General features: G+C 42.2%; 1 protein-coding gene across 2 annotated transcripts in view; it reads left to right on the top strand.

The window, feature by feature from the left end:
- The first annotated feature begins 3,806 nt into the window (after positions 1 to 3,806).
- Positions 3,807 to 17,014, top strand: part of LOC118709266 (aldehyde oxidase) — a 65,598-nt gene continuing 52,390 nt past the window's right edge. The window contains exons 1-6 of one of the 2 annotated variants that reach the window (XM_036421205.2): positions 3,807 to 4,039; positions 8,930 to 8,987; positions 11,038 to 11,134; positions 13,212 to 13,320; positions 15,638 to 15,764; positions 16,083 to 16,144. In XM_036421205.2, the coding sequence (XP_036277098.1) occupies positions 3,995 to 4,039; positions 8,930 to 8,987; positions 11,038 to 11,134; positions 13,212 to 13,320; positions 15,638 to 15,764; positions 16,083 to 16,144 (498 nt within the window). In that variant the 5' untranslated portion in view covers positions 3,807 to 3,994. The remainder of the gene's footprint in view (positions 4,040 to 8,929; positions 8,988 to 11,037; positions 11,135 to 13,211; positions 13,321 to 15,637; positions 15,765 to 16,082; positions 16,145 to 17,014) is intronic. The other variant, XM_036421206.2, reaches the window with a different exon arrangement.

The raw sequence follows: 17,014 nt of genomic DNA, 5'->3' as shown, positions 1-17,014 counted from the left end.
ATTGATTATATTCTACAAATGAGTGAGATCATGTGATATTTATCTTTTTCTGACTCTTATTTCACTTAGCATATGCTCTCCATATCCATCTATGCTGTTGCAAATGGTAAGAGTTCTTTCTTTGTGACAGCAGCGTAGTATTCCATTGTGTAGATGTGCCACCATTTTCTAATCTACTCATCTGCTGATGGGCACTTAGGCTGTTTCCAAATCTTAGCTATGGTGAAGTGTGCTGCTATGAACATAGGGGTGCATATATCCTTTCTCATTTCTTGGGATATATTCCTAGAAGTGGGGTCACCAGGTCAAATGGGAGCTTCATTTTTAAGGTTTTTGAGGAAACTCCGTATTGTTTTCACAGTTGGCTGCACAGTCCGCATTCCCACCAGCAGGGCATGAGGGTTCCTTTTTCTCTACATCTTTGCCAGCACTTGTCCTTTGTTTATGATAGCCATTCTGACAGGTGTGAGATGGTACTTCATTGTCTTCTTGGATTTGTGCCTCTCGGATGATTAGTGAGTTGGAGCATTTTTTCTATGTCTCTTGGCCTTATGTATGTCATCTTTCAAAAAGTTTCTATTAGGTCCTTTACCCATTTTTTTTATTATTGGATTGTTTATCTTCCTTTTGTTAAGATATTGTGGACCAGTACTTTTATTGCTAGCTTTACCCAGTGATCAAATAAGTTTCTATTGAACGAGTACAAAAAAACATTTTACATAAATGTAAAGGCATGCTTTAAAATTAAATACCCATTGCATTTTGAAGTTATTTATTGCATGTTCTTACAAGTTAATATCTTTTTAAAGTATGATACTTTGTAAAACACTGTGTAATATGAAGCAAGAATTTTTGTGAAACATCTGCAATGTGTTAAGATATATGAATCACCTATAAATTTTGGAGATTAAACCCTTATCAGATATAACATTGGCAAATATGTTCTCCCATACAGCTGTGGGCTCTCTTGTTTTGTTGATGGTTTCTTTTGCTGTGCAGAAGCTTTTTATTTTGATGTAGTCCTATTTGTTTATTTTCTCCTTAGTTTCCGTTGTCCTATAAGCTGTATCAGTAAATTTATTGCTATGACATATGTATCTCTGATACTGTGCTGCCTATGGAGTCTTCTAAGATTTTTATGGTTTCCCGTCTTATGTTTAAGTCCTTTATCCATTTTGAGTTTATTTTTGTGTATGGTATAAGTTGTTGGTCTAGTTTCTTTTTTGTTTCTTTTTTCTTTTTTTATGTCTCTGTCCAGTTTTCCCAACACTATTTATTGAAGAGACTGTCTTGACTCCATTGTATGTTCTTTCCTCCTTTGTCAAATATTAATTGAGCATAATGGCTCGGGTCGATTTCTGGGTTCTCTGTTCTGTTCCATTGGTCTGTATTTCTGTTCTTGTGCCAGTAGCAGGCAGTTTTGAGAACAGTGGCTTTGTAGTATAGCTTGATATTTGGTATTGAGATCCCTCCTACTTTGTTCTTCTTTCTCAGGATTGTTGCCTATGCAAGGTCTTTTTTTATCCCATATGAATTTTTGGAGAGTTTGTTCTAAGTCTATGAAATATACCATTGGTATTTTAATGGGAATTGCATTGAATCTATAAATTGCTTTGAGGAGAATGGACATTTTAATGATGTTGATTCTACCAATCCATGAACATGGTATATTCCATTTGTTTATGTCTTCCTCTGTCTCTTTTTTCAACATCCTGTAGTTTTCTGAGTACATGTCATTTACCTCCTTAGTTAAGTATATTCTCTAGGTATCTTAATTTTTTTGTTGCAGTGGTAAATGGGATTATTCTTTTAGTTTCTGTGAGTTCATTATTGGTTTCTAAAAAGGCCACAGATTTCTGGGTGTAAATTTTGTATCCTGCAACATTGTCAAATTCATTAAGTCTAGTATTTTTTTTATGGATTCTTTAGGGTTTTAATGTGCAATATCATCCTAGTCCTCATTTTTATTTTTCTCTTTCTGTGAGTTTGTCTTCTTTTCTTTTCCTATGCAAATTATTTTCCATCTTATGTAGTCAGATTTATCAACCTTTATTTTGTTGTTGGTGGAATTTGGTCACAGTAAGGAACAATTTTCTTGTTCCCGGAATATAAACACGTTTCCCTATGGGTTTCATTTTGTTTCTACATTTACATTCCCGATTCACATGTATTTTGTTGTATGGCATGAAGTATAATGGTATGGTCTGCAGTATAAATGCAGTTTTTATCTTTTTCCAGTTGACTTCCCATTAATTAAAAAGTCCATGTTCTCCACTACTGATTTGAAATGCCACCTTTTTAAATGTTGTATTCCCATGTGCACTTAAATTTATTTCTCAGTTTTCTCTCTGGACTGTCTTTCTGTGCTCCACTACCATCTCTTTAGATTATAAGACTTTAGGGGAATTTCAAAGTTTCCCTCATAGAGGTTTTATACATTTGAAGGTAGATTTATGCCTAGGTATTTTACCTTTTTTCTTGCTAATATATATGGGACCTTATCTTTGATTCTCTCTTCTAATTGATTATTGGTTTCACATATGAAAACTGTTTATTTCTGTATATTAATTATTATGTATAGTCTGTAGTATTCTCCAGACATGTCTCCTGAAACCCAAGTTAGCTTTTCCTCTTCTTTCCCCTTAATTTTTATGCTGTCTGCTCTTTGCATAATCTTGTCTGACTGGGTAGCTGTTTTCTTGAGTAAATATTAAATAGTAGAAATAGTGGTTTTCATGTCTGTTGTTCCTGATTTTCAGAGGAATGCCTCTGGCTTTACCCCAATGAATAAAATGCCAGATTTTGAGCTGATGTATATTTACAATCACATTGATGTATTTATCATTGTTACTTTATTGAGTACTTTTTAAAAAATCATGAATAATTGTTGAATTTTGTCAAATGACTTTTGGCTCTGATGGAGCTTCTACTATTATATTTGGGGTCCATCCAAGGGAAGAAACCACACTCGTTTTATAAATGGTTAACCAAATACTAGAGAACTGACAAGAACTGAAGAGGCAGAAGGGTCCAGTATAATATTGAGGAACAAGAGAAACGGAAAGGCTTGGAGGCAGAGTTCCAGGACTTGGGAAGGTGTGCCCGTGGCCGGTGCTGTCTCCCTGAAGGGGGATAGCAGGTCTGGGGAGAATGTGAGAAAGCTGCTGCTGAGGCAGTTATTCCTCCAGCAATGCGGCAGGAACAGGGAGCCACGGAGGTTGGAAGTTTCCCCCTCCTCCAGCTTCCAGAGTGCAGTTCGTAACACTAGCCTGGAAAATACCCAGTTTTGCTTGATTTGAATTTTTAAGAGGTGCTATAGCACAGATTTCAAAAACGTAGAGATAGACCCACAAAGTTAACCGGTAAACTCTTAAGTTGTAGGCAGGCCTATCGGTGATTTTTATTTTTATGCTTTTCAGCACTTGGCACGTTTTTTAAAAAACGTTTTCCAAGATGTTTGGCACCTCTTGATATTTACTAGATGAACTTTGTGGTTATTTAGTAACTAGATAAACCATGAATAGTGATAACACTTTTTTAAAAAAAAGTTTGTCTTCATATTAAGGTCGCCCTTGATTTTGAAAATAAACTTGGATACTGATTTAGAAAACGGAGATCAAGTTGCAAAACCATTGGTTGTCCTTCAGTAAGGGCTGGAACAATGTGATTGTTGATTAACAGGAGGGTACAGGCTGCCTGGCAGGTGGGAGGGGAAGCCAGAGAAAACCTGCTGCTCCCCGGGGCCGCTGGGACTGTCCTGCAGGAAGAAGCAGGAGGGGCGAGGAGGGACCAGCTCCGCCCATCAGTTTGGCCTGGACGTTTGTCTGGAAGGCGCTCACACAACTTCTGGATCTGAGTCAGGACTTTGTGCATCCGTCTTGGCCGGACTTCCCGCTGCAGCTGTCCCGGCTCACTCTCCGGGTCGGCGTCTCAGGGTCCCAGGGGCCAGCGACCCCCCCCTCCCCCTTTGGAGCCCCAGACCCGAGCCTGCGCCATGGACGGGGCAGGCGAGCTGCTCTTCTACGTGAACGGCCGCAAGGTGAGCGCGGACCCTGGGACCCGCAGGGAGGGCTCTGCGGGCACCCCGGCTCAGGGCACGCATCCTGCCCGCAGGAGCCCTGGCATGGCCCAGCCTGCGGTCTGCCGGCGGGTTTGCCCCAGGGGCAGGGAAAGCACAGGTTCTGACCACCCCACTTCCCCCCATAAACAAGGAGAGAAGTCGCTATTCTTACTCATCAAGGCCAGCACCCCCAGCTCTTCCCTCCCTCAACCCCCTGGAAAAATGTCTTTCAATGGATGGGAAACACCTCTCAGGGCTGAGCCTAGCTGGGGAGTTGGGGGGAGAGGGAGAGAAGGTGCATGAGCAGGGAGCAATTTAGAGTTGGGACGGGGCCAGGGAGTTGAACTAGTTCAGCCCCTCCCGTCATTCCTCAGATAAGGAAATTCTAAGTCACAAACGATTCCTGGCAGAGCTGAGACCCTGCTAGGGGCTGGTCTTCAGGGGGTTCACAGCTGGTGTGGCATCTGTCCCCGGTGGCATTGGCCAGCCAGGGGCACACCTTCCCTAGTCCTGGAACTCTGCCTCTGAGCCTTTCCGTTTCCATCCCATCCGCTTCTCTTGTTCCTCCATATCCTACTGGTCCCTCTGCCTCTTCAGTTCTTAGTTCTTTAGTATTTGGTTAACAATTTATAAAACGATTGTGGTTTCTTCCCTTGGATGGACCCCAACTAATACAATCTCCATCAGGGCCAAGAGTCACTTGACAAAATTCAGCAATTCATGATTTTTTTTTTTTAAAGTACTCAACAAAGTAACAACGATAAAGACTTCAATGTGATTGTAAATATACATCAGCTCATCTGGCATCTGTGGCGTTTGAAACTAGCTGGCCATGGGTTTGAATGTGCAGAACCCCGGGCCCGTTCCAGGCAGTGTCGAGGCCCCAGGGCACCCTTTAAGACATTTTCCCCTGAACTCCAGCACACAAGCCATAGCCCGTCACTCTTACTGTTATCCCAGTGTATTGGCCTCATTTTGCAAGGGGGAAACTGAGGCAGGAAGGTAAGGGGCTTCCTGAAGAGCTGACCACCAAGCCGTGCTACTTGCATTCCCACATGGGACTCCCCAGGAAGCAGAGGGAGGTCTGGCACCAGGGCCCTGCGCCTCCGGGGTTCTGTGTTACTCTCCTTAAAGGGAACTGCTCCCCACATGCAGATGGCACAGGTTGTAGCTCACATAGAGTCTCTGGCCCTGCTGTCTGCTTCCCACTGGGTGAGAGGAGCTTGTTGTTCCCCATCTGCAGAGTAACACATGACTATGGGAGCAAGTGTTATGTCACTTTCTTCTTTGGCATAACTGAATGGTATATTCAACAAATAAGGGTTCGCCCTGGCTGGTTTGGCTCAGTGAATAGAGCATCGGCCTTCAGATGGAAGGGTCCCCCCGCCCCCCCGGGTTTGATTCTGGTCAAGGGCACACGCCTGGATTGCTGGCTTGATCCCCAGTAAGAGGCGTGCAGGAGGCAGCTAATGATTCTCTCTCATCATTGGTGTTTCTATCTCTCTCTCTCTCTCTCTCTCTCTCTCGCTCCCTTCCTCTCTGACATCAATAAAAAATATATTTAAAAACAAAAACAAACTTGCCCTTGAAAGGAAGCTTAGAAGCCAATGAGCAGACTCAGTGGTGTAATTGGCCTGTGGCCTGTGGTTTTTGAGAAATCCTTCCAGGATTCCAAAAGGTGTGGCTGAGCAGGGGCTGAGACCATGGACCACTGGTCAGAGACTTGGTTGCAGAGAGATGTCTGGAGACCGCCTTGCTCTACCAGGGGCCCCCAGAACAGGCATCCCAGTTAACATGGAGTTCAAGGGGCAAGAGCCCCCGAGTGGATCACACCCCGGATGCCAGTCTCTAACACAACTCTGGAACCAAAGCACGGCCCTCTGTGTGGCAGTGAGGGGTAGCCATCACAGGTGTGGGCTTTGAAACCAGCTGGCCATGGGTTTGAATTCTGCCCTCTCTGCTCTGCCACTCAGTGGCTCGGGAGCCTCAAAAAGCTGTTAAATATCTCTGAGCCTCCATTTTCCTCTCTCCAAAACGAACCTAATAGCAATACAGTCTTCCTTGGAATTGGAATGAAGATTAAATTCCACGGAGAGTGGTTAGCAAGGTACTTGGCACAGAGTAAGCATTCCATAATGATTTCTAAGACCTGGACAGGAAAATCGTTTGTTTCACGCATAGAGCTAGAACCTGCCCAGAAGTATCGATACCAAGGTCGCTGAAAGGGAGTCGAGCATGATTTGCTCAACAAAATGTACTTGGGCTTGATGTGAAGATAAGAATTTGGACAGAGCTGTCCTGGGGTTTCGGTTGACAAGGCTGAGAGAGGACATTTTGGGGCTGCTGGGATGGCTGTGATAATTCAAAGAAAATCGGAGAGGCTGGAGGGGGCTATGGCAGGAAGAACCACAAAGTAAAATGAACTTTAGAGCAACCTGATGCTCAGGCACAAGTGTCCTCCCTGGCTGTCCTCTCGAACCCCTGCCCTCATGCTGCTGTGGGTTATTGTTCTCCGCAGTGTCCCTCAATACATACCTCGTTCTCCCTCTTCTACCTGTCCACCTGGTCCTCTCACAGGTGCCCCTCTCCCTTTCGTATTTCACTCTTTCACCTCCTTCCTCTCTCCCCCTGATCTCCCTTCTCTTTCTTCTTTCTGCCTCTGTCTTGGACCTGGCAAGGGCCCTCAGCCCGGCCCAGAGGAACGTGGTTTCTCGTGTTTGTGCAACGTGAACTTGAAATCTCCCAGAGGGCTGGTGGAAAAAAATGAGGGATACGATACACTCTGTTCTTGCAACACCCAAGGCTGTCCTGAGATGGGAATATGCAATGACCCTGACCCCGTCAGCGAGGACAACTGAGCCTCATTCCCTCCCCTAGCCAGTATCTTGGTCCTGACCTTCCTGTTTCACTCCAAGACTCACCAGGACAGGGTGTTCGCTGCATCCTTCCTCCCACTCCCTCCTCCAAACATGCCATGTACCAACTCAAGGAAAAGAAACCTGTTGAAAGCCAGCAGTCTCGGAGCCAAACTCTAATCTCTTGAAACATCCGGAACAAACAAGGCCTGCTGCTTCCATTAACTCCTTCCAAAAACCACAATGTGCCTCCAGCCTCAAATACCATTCTTTGCTCTCTGGGTTCCCCACAGCCTGTCTCTCCATTAAAACTGGGCCTCTTCATTATAAACTGATGAACAAAAAATAGACACAGAGACAGTAAAGCATCAAACAGACCGTCCAATTACAGCGGGAGGGTTAGGGAGAGGTGGGGGAGATAAGAGGTCAACCGAAGGACTTGTATGCATGCATATAAACATAACCAATGGAAGCAAAACAGTGGGGGGTGAGGGCATGTATGGGAGGGGAGGAGGGCTATGGTAAGATATGTACACATATAATACCTTAATTTAAAAAATGGGGGGAAAAGACCTCTGGGTAATTCTGATGCTAAAAAAAAATTAAAATATTAAAAATAAAATTGGGATTCTGTGGATTTGCCATCCTATCTCTTCTTGTATTCCAGGTTTGGTGTTTTTTTTTTTTTTGTTTTGTTTTGTTTTAAATATGCTTTTATTGACTTAAGAGAGGAAGGGAGAGGAAGAGAGAGATAGAAACATCAGTGATGAGAAAGAATCATTGATCAGCTGCCTCCTGCATATGCCACACTGGGGATCAAGCCTGAAACCCAGGCATGTGCCCTGACTGGAAATCGAACTGTGACCTCCTGGATTATAGGCTGATGCTCAACCACTGAGCCATGCCAGCCAGGCATATCCAGGTTCTCTTGAATGTAAATTCACTCAATAGCTACTCAGACCTGCTTCCCAGGGTGTCCTTGCTTCCCCTTGTATTACTTGGCACACACATTTTACCTCCTTTGTTTTTGTTGTATTTTGGGGCAATTGTTGGTTGTGATCTTCTTTTGGAAACTTGTTCTTTGAACATGATAAGCAAATGAGTCTTAAAAAAAACTATAGCAATTTCTCAGAAGCTATTCTATTCCAGCCCAGCGTATCTCTCTCTCTCTCTCTCTCTCTCTCTCTCTCTCTCTCTCTCTCTCTCCCTCTCTCTCTCTCTCCCTCCCTCCCTCTCTCGTCTATCTCTCCATCTAGCCCTCCCTCTCCATTTTTTATAATAATATATTATCCTTTTTTAGACTTTCTAGCAAAAGCTGGTCAGGAGTCACTAGTGTTCCTGCTAATACCGTGTTTCCCCGAAAATAAGATATCCTCTGAAAATAAAACCTACTTACAGGTTTCCTTCTGAGTGAAATATAAGGCATCCCCCTGAAAATAAGGCCCACCTAGGCTAAACATGAGAGATTTGGTCCACTGATTCTGAAAGAAATGGAGTCACAAGAAATTCACCAGGAAATTCAGGAATTGGATTGTTATGATGATGTTCCAGAATATGATGACATGATTGTCATTGAATAAATGAGTAAATTCTTGATACTGTAGGATTCACAGTTTGTCTGGTTTGTGTTGACAACTACCGTACTACCGTACCGTATACAGGTAATAAATTTCCTTTATTTTCATTTAACAATAAATGTGTACCGTATTCTTCTTCATGGAAAAATAAGACATCCCCTGAAAATAAGACCTAGCGCATCTTTGGGAGCAAAATTTAATATAAGACACTGTCTTATTTTCGGGGTAACAGGGTAGAACCAACCACTGCCTTGGAGAACAGTGTACAGGATGATTCAGGACCAAGGACAGTAGCAAAGTGGTGATGAGGCCCAAGATTCGGCCTTTACTAGTACACTTAAGAGAGTTATTTCCGTCAAATTATCATATGCCTGCTATAAAATGACACAAGGTCTCTCAAATATGTGTGCCTAACTCTTATTTTCCTTCCGGTGCAGGTGATAGAAAAAAATGTTGATCCTGAAACAATGCTGTTACCATTTCTGAGAAAGAAGCGTATCCTTTCCTTTGCTTTGTGCTTGAGTGTGTTTAGAGGTGGGGTAGGAGGGGGCGGGAGGGTTCTGAAAGCCTCATTAGGTGATATTTCAAATACCTTTTATAAAAAATATTTTTATTGACTTCAGAGAAGAAGACAGAGGGAGACAGAAACATCAATGAGAAGCATTGATTGGCCACCTCCTGCATGCCCCCTTCTGGGGACTGAGCCTGCAACCTGGGCATGTTTAACCACTGAGCCATGCTGGCTGGGCTCAAATATTTTTTTAAAGTCAGACTGAGTCATATATTCTCTACTATTGTGTTTTTATGTTCTTAGAGAAAGTCTTACATTGTAGTTTTGTAGGCAGTGCACGGTTGAGACGGTCAGAAGAACCAGCTTCTTTCCAATTTCTGTCTTGGCACTTAATATATTGTATAGATGGAGAAGCTAGTGGTGGGAATGAAAACAATGGATGTTGAAAGGCTTAATTAAGCATCCTTTGGAATCAAGAGTCACAATATTGACATTCTGTCTTTGAGGACTAATCATCATGCCCATCAGAAAAAGAGCACAGAAATCTCCTGAAACTAAAGTAAAAGAACAATGGAGAAATTATGCCTGAGAATGGTACCTTAGAAAAACTTTCTAAATTAATTATCCAAGGAATGGATTCTCAGCCTGGCAGGCATGAACTCCAGTGGGCTCCCAGAGTTCTGTAGACCTCATTAAATTATATACAAAATCGTGTGACAATGGAAGTTGGTATATTTCTTTATTTCCCCAAAGTGTACGCAACTCAAAAAGCATCAGTAACTATCTTCTGGAAGTCATTTAATATCTTTGGATGTAAAAACAATGAACACTGACTTACTGGTTATGCATGACGTTAATGTGTAATAGTTCATATTCAGTTCATTTGTGAGAATTAAGAATGACAGAAAATCCCCAATAGCAATAAACAAGATAGAAAAATAGAGGTTTATTCCTTTCTCATTGTATTAGTTCAGGTCCTCTAGGAAGCAGAGACTGAAAAAATGGGATTAAATGTGCAAGAGTCTTATTGAATGAAATGCCAGAGTGAAAGGAAATAGGGAGGGAGCCAGTGACTACTGGAGGGATAGATTTCAGAGTGCAGCAGCCGGGTCTCTTGGTCCGAACCCTCCCTGTTGAAGTAGGGGCGTGAGGCACATTCTCATGGCTACCACACTCCCATAGAGGGGTCCCACATGTAGGTAGGTCAGGGCTAGTAAAGCAGTGTCATGACGTAGTCAGGGAACCAAGCTCCTTATATCTTGCTGCTCCCCCTCGCCCACCTCAGCATGCAGTTTTCTCCTCCTGGTCAGAGATGAAGGTTGTGGTCCAGCCATCATATCTGAATTCCAGAAAATGGGAAGAAGCAAGGGATGAGGAAACAGGTACCCTTCTCTTTTTGAGGATGTTTCCCTCCCAGAAGTCATACACACTTATGCTTACATCCCACTGGCCAATATTATTGATAACTCCATCTAGCTGCAGAGAAGGCTTGCAAAATATATATACATATATATTTTTTTAATCCTGGGAAACCATGTGTGTAGCTAAGAATTGAGTATTTTATAACCGGGGAAGAAAGATATTGGGGAACAACCAGTATCTGCTACCAAGAAGCAAAGAAATATGGCCAACATGGATGTGATAGAAATATTCCAAGAATTACTTACACGTTGACATTTTACTTTGTATGTCATCAAAGACACAGGTAAGGTGGAGAACAAATGTACAATGTACTCATACTTTCAAATATTTAAGCCCTTGGTGTATAGATTCTTCCTTTTCTTAGTTTGGCCCAATTTTCAGCAACCTGAGGCCCGGTTGTTTTGAAAGGGAGGAGACTAGATATAACACACAAATGAAAATTAAATTTAAATTTATCATTTTAAATAATAGCATCCACACATCCATCATTTTGTAATTATGTACTAACTTAACTATATATTTAAGTCTTTGATAGTGTTGTCTCCTAATACAAGTGCTATTCTGGACAGAGAATTATGAAAAATACATTATCCTTAACTGTGCTTTTCCCAGTTCGACTCACAGGAACTAAGTATGGCTGTGGAGGGGGAGGCTGTGGTGCCTGCACAGTGATGATATCACGATATAACCCCGTTACCAAGAAGATAAGGTACCTGGCAGCCAAGTGCAGATATGGTTGATTTTTTTGTAGTTCTGAACTTTGTTTTATTCCTTTAATTAGTAAATATGCATTGAGCAACAACTACAATATGTTAGATACTGGAGACACTGTGACATATCCCAGAAATATTAATGCATTATTAAAAACGTGCCATCAGTGAGGATAACAAAGAATCCTCCACTGAAAGTTAAAAGGCTGTCTGACACCCTTTGATGTCTGAGAGGAAAGGAAGGGCTCAAATGGCAGGGGAGAATAATGCCATCATCACACTCTTATATCACTACTGCAGCCTACCAATGGTCCCCTTGCTCCCACCCTTGTCCCCAATACAGTATCTTTTTTAAAAAATATATATTTTATTGATTTTTTTACAGAGAGAAAGGGAGTGAGATAGAGAGCTAGAAACATCAATGAGAGAGAAACATCGACCAGCTGCCTCTTGCACACCCCCTACCGTGGATGTGCCAGCAACCAATGTACATGCCCTTGACCGGAATTGAACCTGGGACCTTTCAGTCCGCAGACCCACACTCTACCACTGAGCCAAACCAGCTTTGGCTACAGTATCTTTTTTATACATCACTCAGAGAGATCTGTTTCAAGTATAAATCATATTGCAACACTCATACTTCAAAATCACCAATGGCTTCCCATGACATTTAACATCTTCCCTTTCATGTTTGCCAAGTTTCTTGGATTTATGGGTTGATGTCTTCTATCAGCTGTGGAAACTTCTCAAGTTATCTCTTCAAATGTTTATTTATTCTCCCTCCCCCATTCCCCCATCTCCAATTATGCACATATTACACCGTTTTACATCATTCCATAGATCTCAGATGAGGGCAGAGGATCTGAGCATGGTCAGACTTCAGAAATCTGTCTGTGTTCCACAGCCAAGCCATCTTGTCTGTATACATAGGTATTGTCTACCTTCCCTCCACTAAACTATACATTCTACAAGGGAAGGGGTTTTATCTAATGAATCCTAGTATTTGGATACTGCCTGACACATGATAGGCACTCAATGAATATTTATATTTATTTATAAATGAATAATATCCTTCTGATCTTTCATGAGTGCACATGCAGAAGCATACTGCATATACTGTTCAGGGAACTGTATATTTTGTTTAACTTCTCATGAGTATCTTTTGAAAGTAATAAATATAATTTTAATGGTTGTGTATATTCCATTGCTTGAGTACACCAAAATCAATCCTCAAATACTAATCACTTAGATTGTTTTCAATTCTTCATTGTTATACGCAATGCGTCAATGATATAGACATATATTTGTGACATGGAATTTCAGAATAAAAGAATGTGCATGTATCTGAAAGGTTTTTATGCCACCCAGTGAAATGTCTCAGGAAGAGCTCTATTAATTTACATTGTTATCCAACAGTACATGAGTTTCTTTTTTCCGAATTTTTGCTAATGGTGCATGTTACACTCTTTTAAAATCTTTGTCATTTTCCTTGATTTTTAAAAAAATGGTGTTTCTCATTGCTTAATTTGAATTTCTCCTGGTTATTTTGAACATATATTCCATGTGTTTATTGGCCATTTGTAGTTCTGTTTGGTAAATGAGAACATTTTAGTTGTCATTTTTGAGTCAGACATGTTCAAGCAGTAGGTTTTATGGGACTGAGGAGTTCTGTATCCCACACCCTATTTCTTCTGAAGCACAATTTCAAATTCACTCTATTCCCCAACCCACCCGTGGCTCAGCACCTGCCCAGAAGATGGACTATAGCTGATTAATCACAGGTGACTACAGAGGAGAATGTCAGCCCCTTATCCATAAGAAAAACAACAAAAGTTAGTGGGACCTATTCTGGAGTCAGAATTTGGAGGTCTAGTTGAATCCTGTCTCTGGCACTCGAGCTGTGTCCCTAAGCAGATTCTACTTTTGTAAAATGAACGTGAGCTAAGGATAAAACGTATATGCAAACAAAGCCTGAAACAGTCTTCCAAACTTTGCCCATTGGAGAAGCTCAGTGAATGTCCAGTCCCATTTCCCATTGGCTACGATTAATCTGTGCTTTTCTTCTGCGTTCTGAAGACATTACCCAGCCAACGCCTGTCTGATGCCCATCTGTTCTGTGTACGGCGCTGCCGTCACCACAGTGGAAGGCATAGGCAGCACCAGGACCAGGATTCACCCCGTTCAGGTGAGGATGGGCCTCTTCAGAGGGTTTCTGGGCTTTGAAACCATTAATGTCATGATGAGCCCCTGAGATTAATGCTGTTGACCAGCCTGGGTCCTCCTGCTTGGTCAGCTGACAGATGAAATCAAGCTGGGGACCAGGAGGGGAACTGACCACATGGATGTTTTGTGACTGACTTCCTGGAAAGATGCTTTCTGAAGACTAGAGGACTTGGTTAAAAACAAACAAACAAGCCAACACTGACCTCACTGGATTTTGTTTTTAAGAGATAGATAGATAGATAGATAGATAGACAGATAGATTTTTTTAATGTTTAAATTATCTTTATTGTTGAAAATATTACAGATATCTCCCCCTTTCCCCCCATTGAGACCTTCTAGCCCACATCCCGCTGCCCCCTCCCCACCTTCACCACCCTATTGTCTGTGTCCATGGGTTATGCATACAAGTTCTTTGGTTAATTGTTTTCCACCCACCCACTCTCCCCCCACTTCCCTCCGAGACTCATCAGTCTGTTTTCTATGCTCTAATTAAATGGCACCTATCCACTGTCCGCTTTGCATCTTCCAACCTTACAAAGACACAAGAGCTCTGTGCATTGAGGAATATAATTTTATTGTGTTTTTTATAAAATGGAAAACAACATGATTTTAAAGTGGAATGGAAATCTCAGCTACCAAAAGGATTTGTTAAATTTAGGACTTGTTCAGAAGACAGGTTTTAGGAATGGTCGATGAATTTTGAGGGTTTTTTCTCCTAAGGCAGCACCTTCTTAGAACTTTGCCTCAAGTAAAAGGGCACCTCTGACCCCTAAGTCTTTTGGTTATTTATGCATTTGCCCTGAAAATGCTGTTACTACATGTTTTCCTCTAAGTTGATAAGCGTCACTTATGGGGAGAGGGCTGAAGAGGGGAACTCTTGAGGTGACAAATAAAATGGCCAAACTTCAAATTCTCTGGACGTGAAGGATTCGTGGGTTCTGTTCTGTTTATGGTCTATGAAACCCCAATACCTAGAGGGAGTGAATTCTGCCCGGATACCCTGGGGAGACTTCCCTATTCACAGGCATGACAACACTTTCATTTAGCCATCGCTGTTCCTCTCCTGGCTGCAATACAGCCGGAAGACAGCTTCCAAAAGGAGCTTGCAACTTTGAAGTTAGATTCCAAGGAGAACATGCTGGGGCAGGAAAGGGTTGGAAGGAAAATAAAGGCAATGCTTTCTTCTTGATCGCTCTCAGGACCAATAATAGTACTTTGTAAACAAACTCCTGTGTGCCACAGCATTAGGGCAGTAGTGGGCAGGTTGGAAGTTTGTTTGTTGTTGTTTGTTTTTCACCCTCAACTTGAATATAATTCAGTTCATTTCCCTGAAAGACTTCCAAGGAATAACCTTGGGATCACTTTATCTCAGTGATTCCCATTCAGGACTATAAATTGAAACCACCTGGGAATCTTTACTACTACTATTCAATATTATTATTATTATTATTAAATATATTCTTATTGATTTCAGAGAGAAAAGGAGAGGAAGAGAGAGATAGAAACATTAATGATTAGAGAGAATCATTGATCGACTACCTCTTGCACGACCCCTACTGGGGACGGAGCCCACAACCTGGGCATGTGCCCTGAGTGGGAATCAAACTATGATCTCCTGGTTTGTCAGTTGATACTCAACTATTGAGCTACACCAGCTGGGCGGGCAACCTGGGAATCTTTATGTCTGTGTCACACCCCGAGGGATTCTCAGTTAATTGATCTTGGGTGCTGCTTTTGGACATTTTTAAACTCCCTTGTTGATTCTGAAAGCTGAGAACCTTGAATGAAGCTCAAAAGCTGGTGAGGGCTGAAACTGGTTTGGCTCAGTGGATAGAGCGTTGGTCTGTGGACTGAAAGGTCCCAGGTTTGATTCCAGTCAAGGGCATATATTTTGGTTGTGGGCACATCCCCGGTAGGGGGTGTGCAGAAGGCAGCTGGTTGATGTTTCTCTCTCATCAATGTTTCTAGCTCTATCCCTCTCCCTTTCTCTCTGTAAAAAAATCAATAATATATATATTATTGATATATATATATTTTAAAAAAATATATATATATGTGTATATATATATATATATTTTTTAAGCTGGTGGGGACCGGTATTCCTGGCCACTCAGCCCAAGAAAGGGTGACCCCCAGGCTGAGAAGGATCTTCTGGGGCCTCTTCTCCAAACTCAATGTGCACACAGTTCACTTGGGGCTCTTGCCAACAGGCAGGTGTGACTCAGTAGGCCTGTGGTGGGGCCCCAGATTCTGCATGTCTGTGCCTCCTGTGCCTCCAGGAGAGGATCGCCAGGTGCCACGGCACACAGTGTGGCTTCTGCACCCCTGGGATGGTGATGTCCATGTACGCGCTGCTGAGGAACCATCCGGATCCCACCCTGGACCAGTTAACTGATGCCCTTGGTGGTAGGTTATGTGTGTGTGTGTGCTTTCGTTTTTGAATGATGATGATGATGATGATGAACACTAATGGTGGACATCTGCCATGTGCCACGTGCAGTATTAAATGCTATTACAGGTGATCTCCTTTGCTCTTTGTAGTAACTTTATATATCAACCAAATATCCCAAGTTGCTGATAAAGAAATCTGACTTTGTAGAGTAGATGCACTGAAATGTCAAATAGGACTTCCTTCTAGGATGGAGGCCTTATGGCCATCATGATTGGCTGTCTGTGCCTCTCTCTAGGTTCCCTGATTGACAGAGCGGGGTTTTTCTCCTCTAGGTAACCTGTGCCGTTGCACTGGATACAGGCCCATCGTTGATGCATGCAAGACCTTCTGTAACGTGAGTAGAAAGGAACATGGTAGTAGGTGTATTTTTCCCAATGAAACAGAACAGTAGGGGCTGTGGAGGAATTGCCATTTGTAGGTTCAGGGCTATTTTTTACCTCAAAGCCTGTACTGGTGTTTGTTATCTGATCTTGGACACGGTGCTTACGCTCGTTCACCGGCCTGGCCCTGCTACTCATGTAATGAGCACTAAGCACTTTGATGTTGGCTGAGGGTCATTGTCCCTGAGCTGTCTGCCTGAGTCAGATACCCTGCCATGGTGCTCCTGTAGCCCCTTGCATGCATGCCCCTGTCACAGCGTTGGTCACATGATAGGGCAGTTGCCCGTTTGCTTTTCGGTCTGTTCATCAGACTTTGGTCTACCTGACAGTAGAGGCCATGTGCCTCCAGACTGGACACCATTCACCCAGTGAGTAAACACTCAATCAATATTTGTTGAGTGAGTAAGTGAACAAACAACCTTTGAAATGAAGGACATAAGATTGCCCTTTGGAAGTTAAACTATGACATCAATACATCATAAATAAGGACAGAGTAATAATAACGCTTTGTATTTTATTAATAAAATATTAATATTAAAAACCATTGTTAATATTTATTGCTATGTGCCAGACTTTGTTATATGATCTTTAAATTATGATGACAATAGTTAATAACACTGTGTTGTGTGTTTGAGAATTTTTAAGAGACTTGACCTTAAGTGTTCTCACCACACACACACACACACACACACACACACAATGGTAATTATGTGTGATAATAAGTGTGTTAATGAACTGACTGTGATAATCATTTAACATAATATACATATATCAAATCATCACATTGTACACTTTAAATGCATACATTTTATTTATTAATTATA

Source organism: Pipistrellus kuhlii, unplaced genomic scaffold, assembly GCF_014108245.1.
Source record: "Pipistrellus kuhlii isolate mPipKuh1 unplaced genomic scaffold, mPipKuh1.p scaffold_m20_p_7, whole genome shotgun sequence".
NCBI lineage: Eukaryota > Metazoa > Chordata > Mammalia > Chiroptera > Vespertilionidae > Pipistrellus > Pipistrellus kuhlii.
The sequence above is the reverse complement of the archived record's forward strand: the minus strand, read 5'-3'. Positions and strand labels throughout refer to the sequence as shown.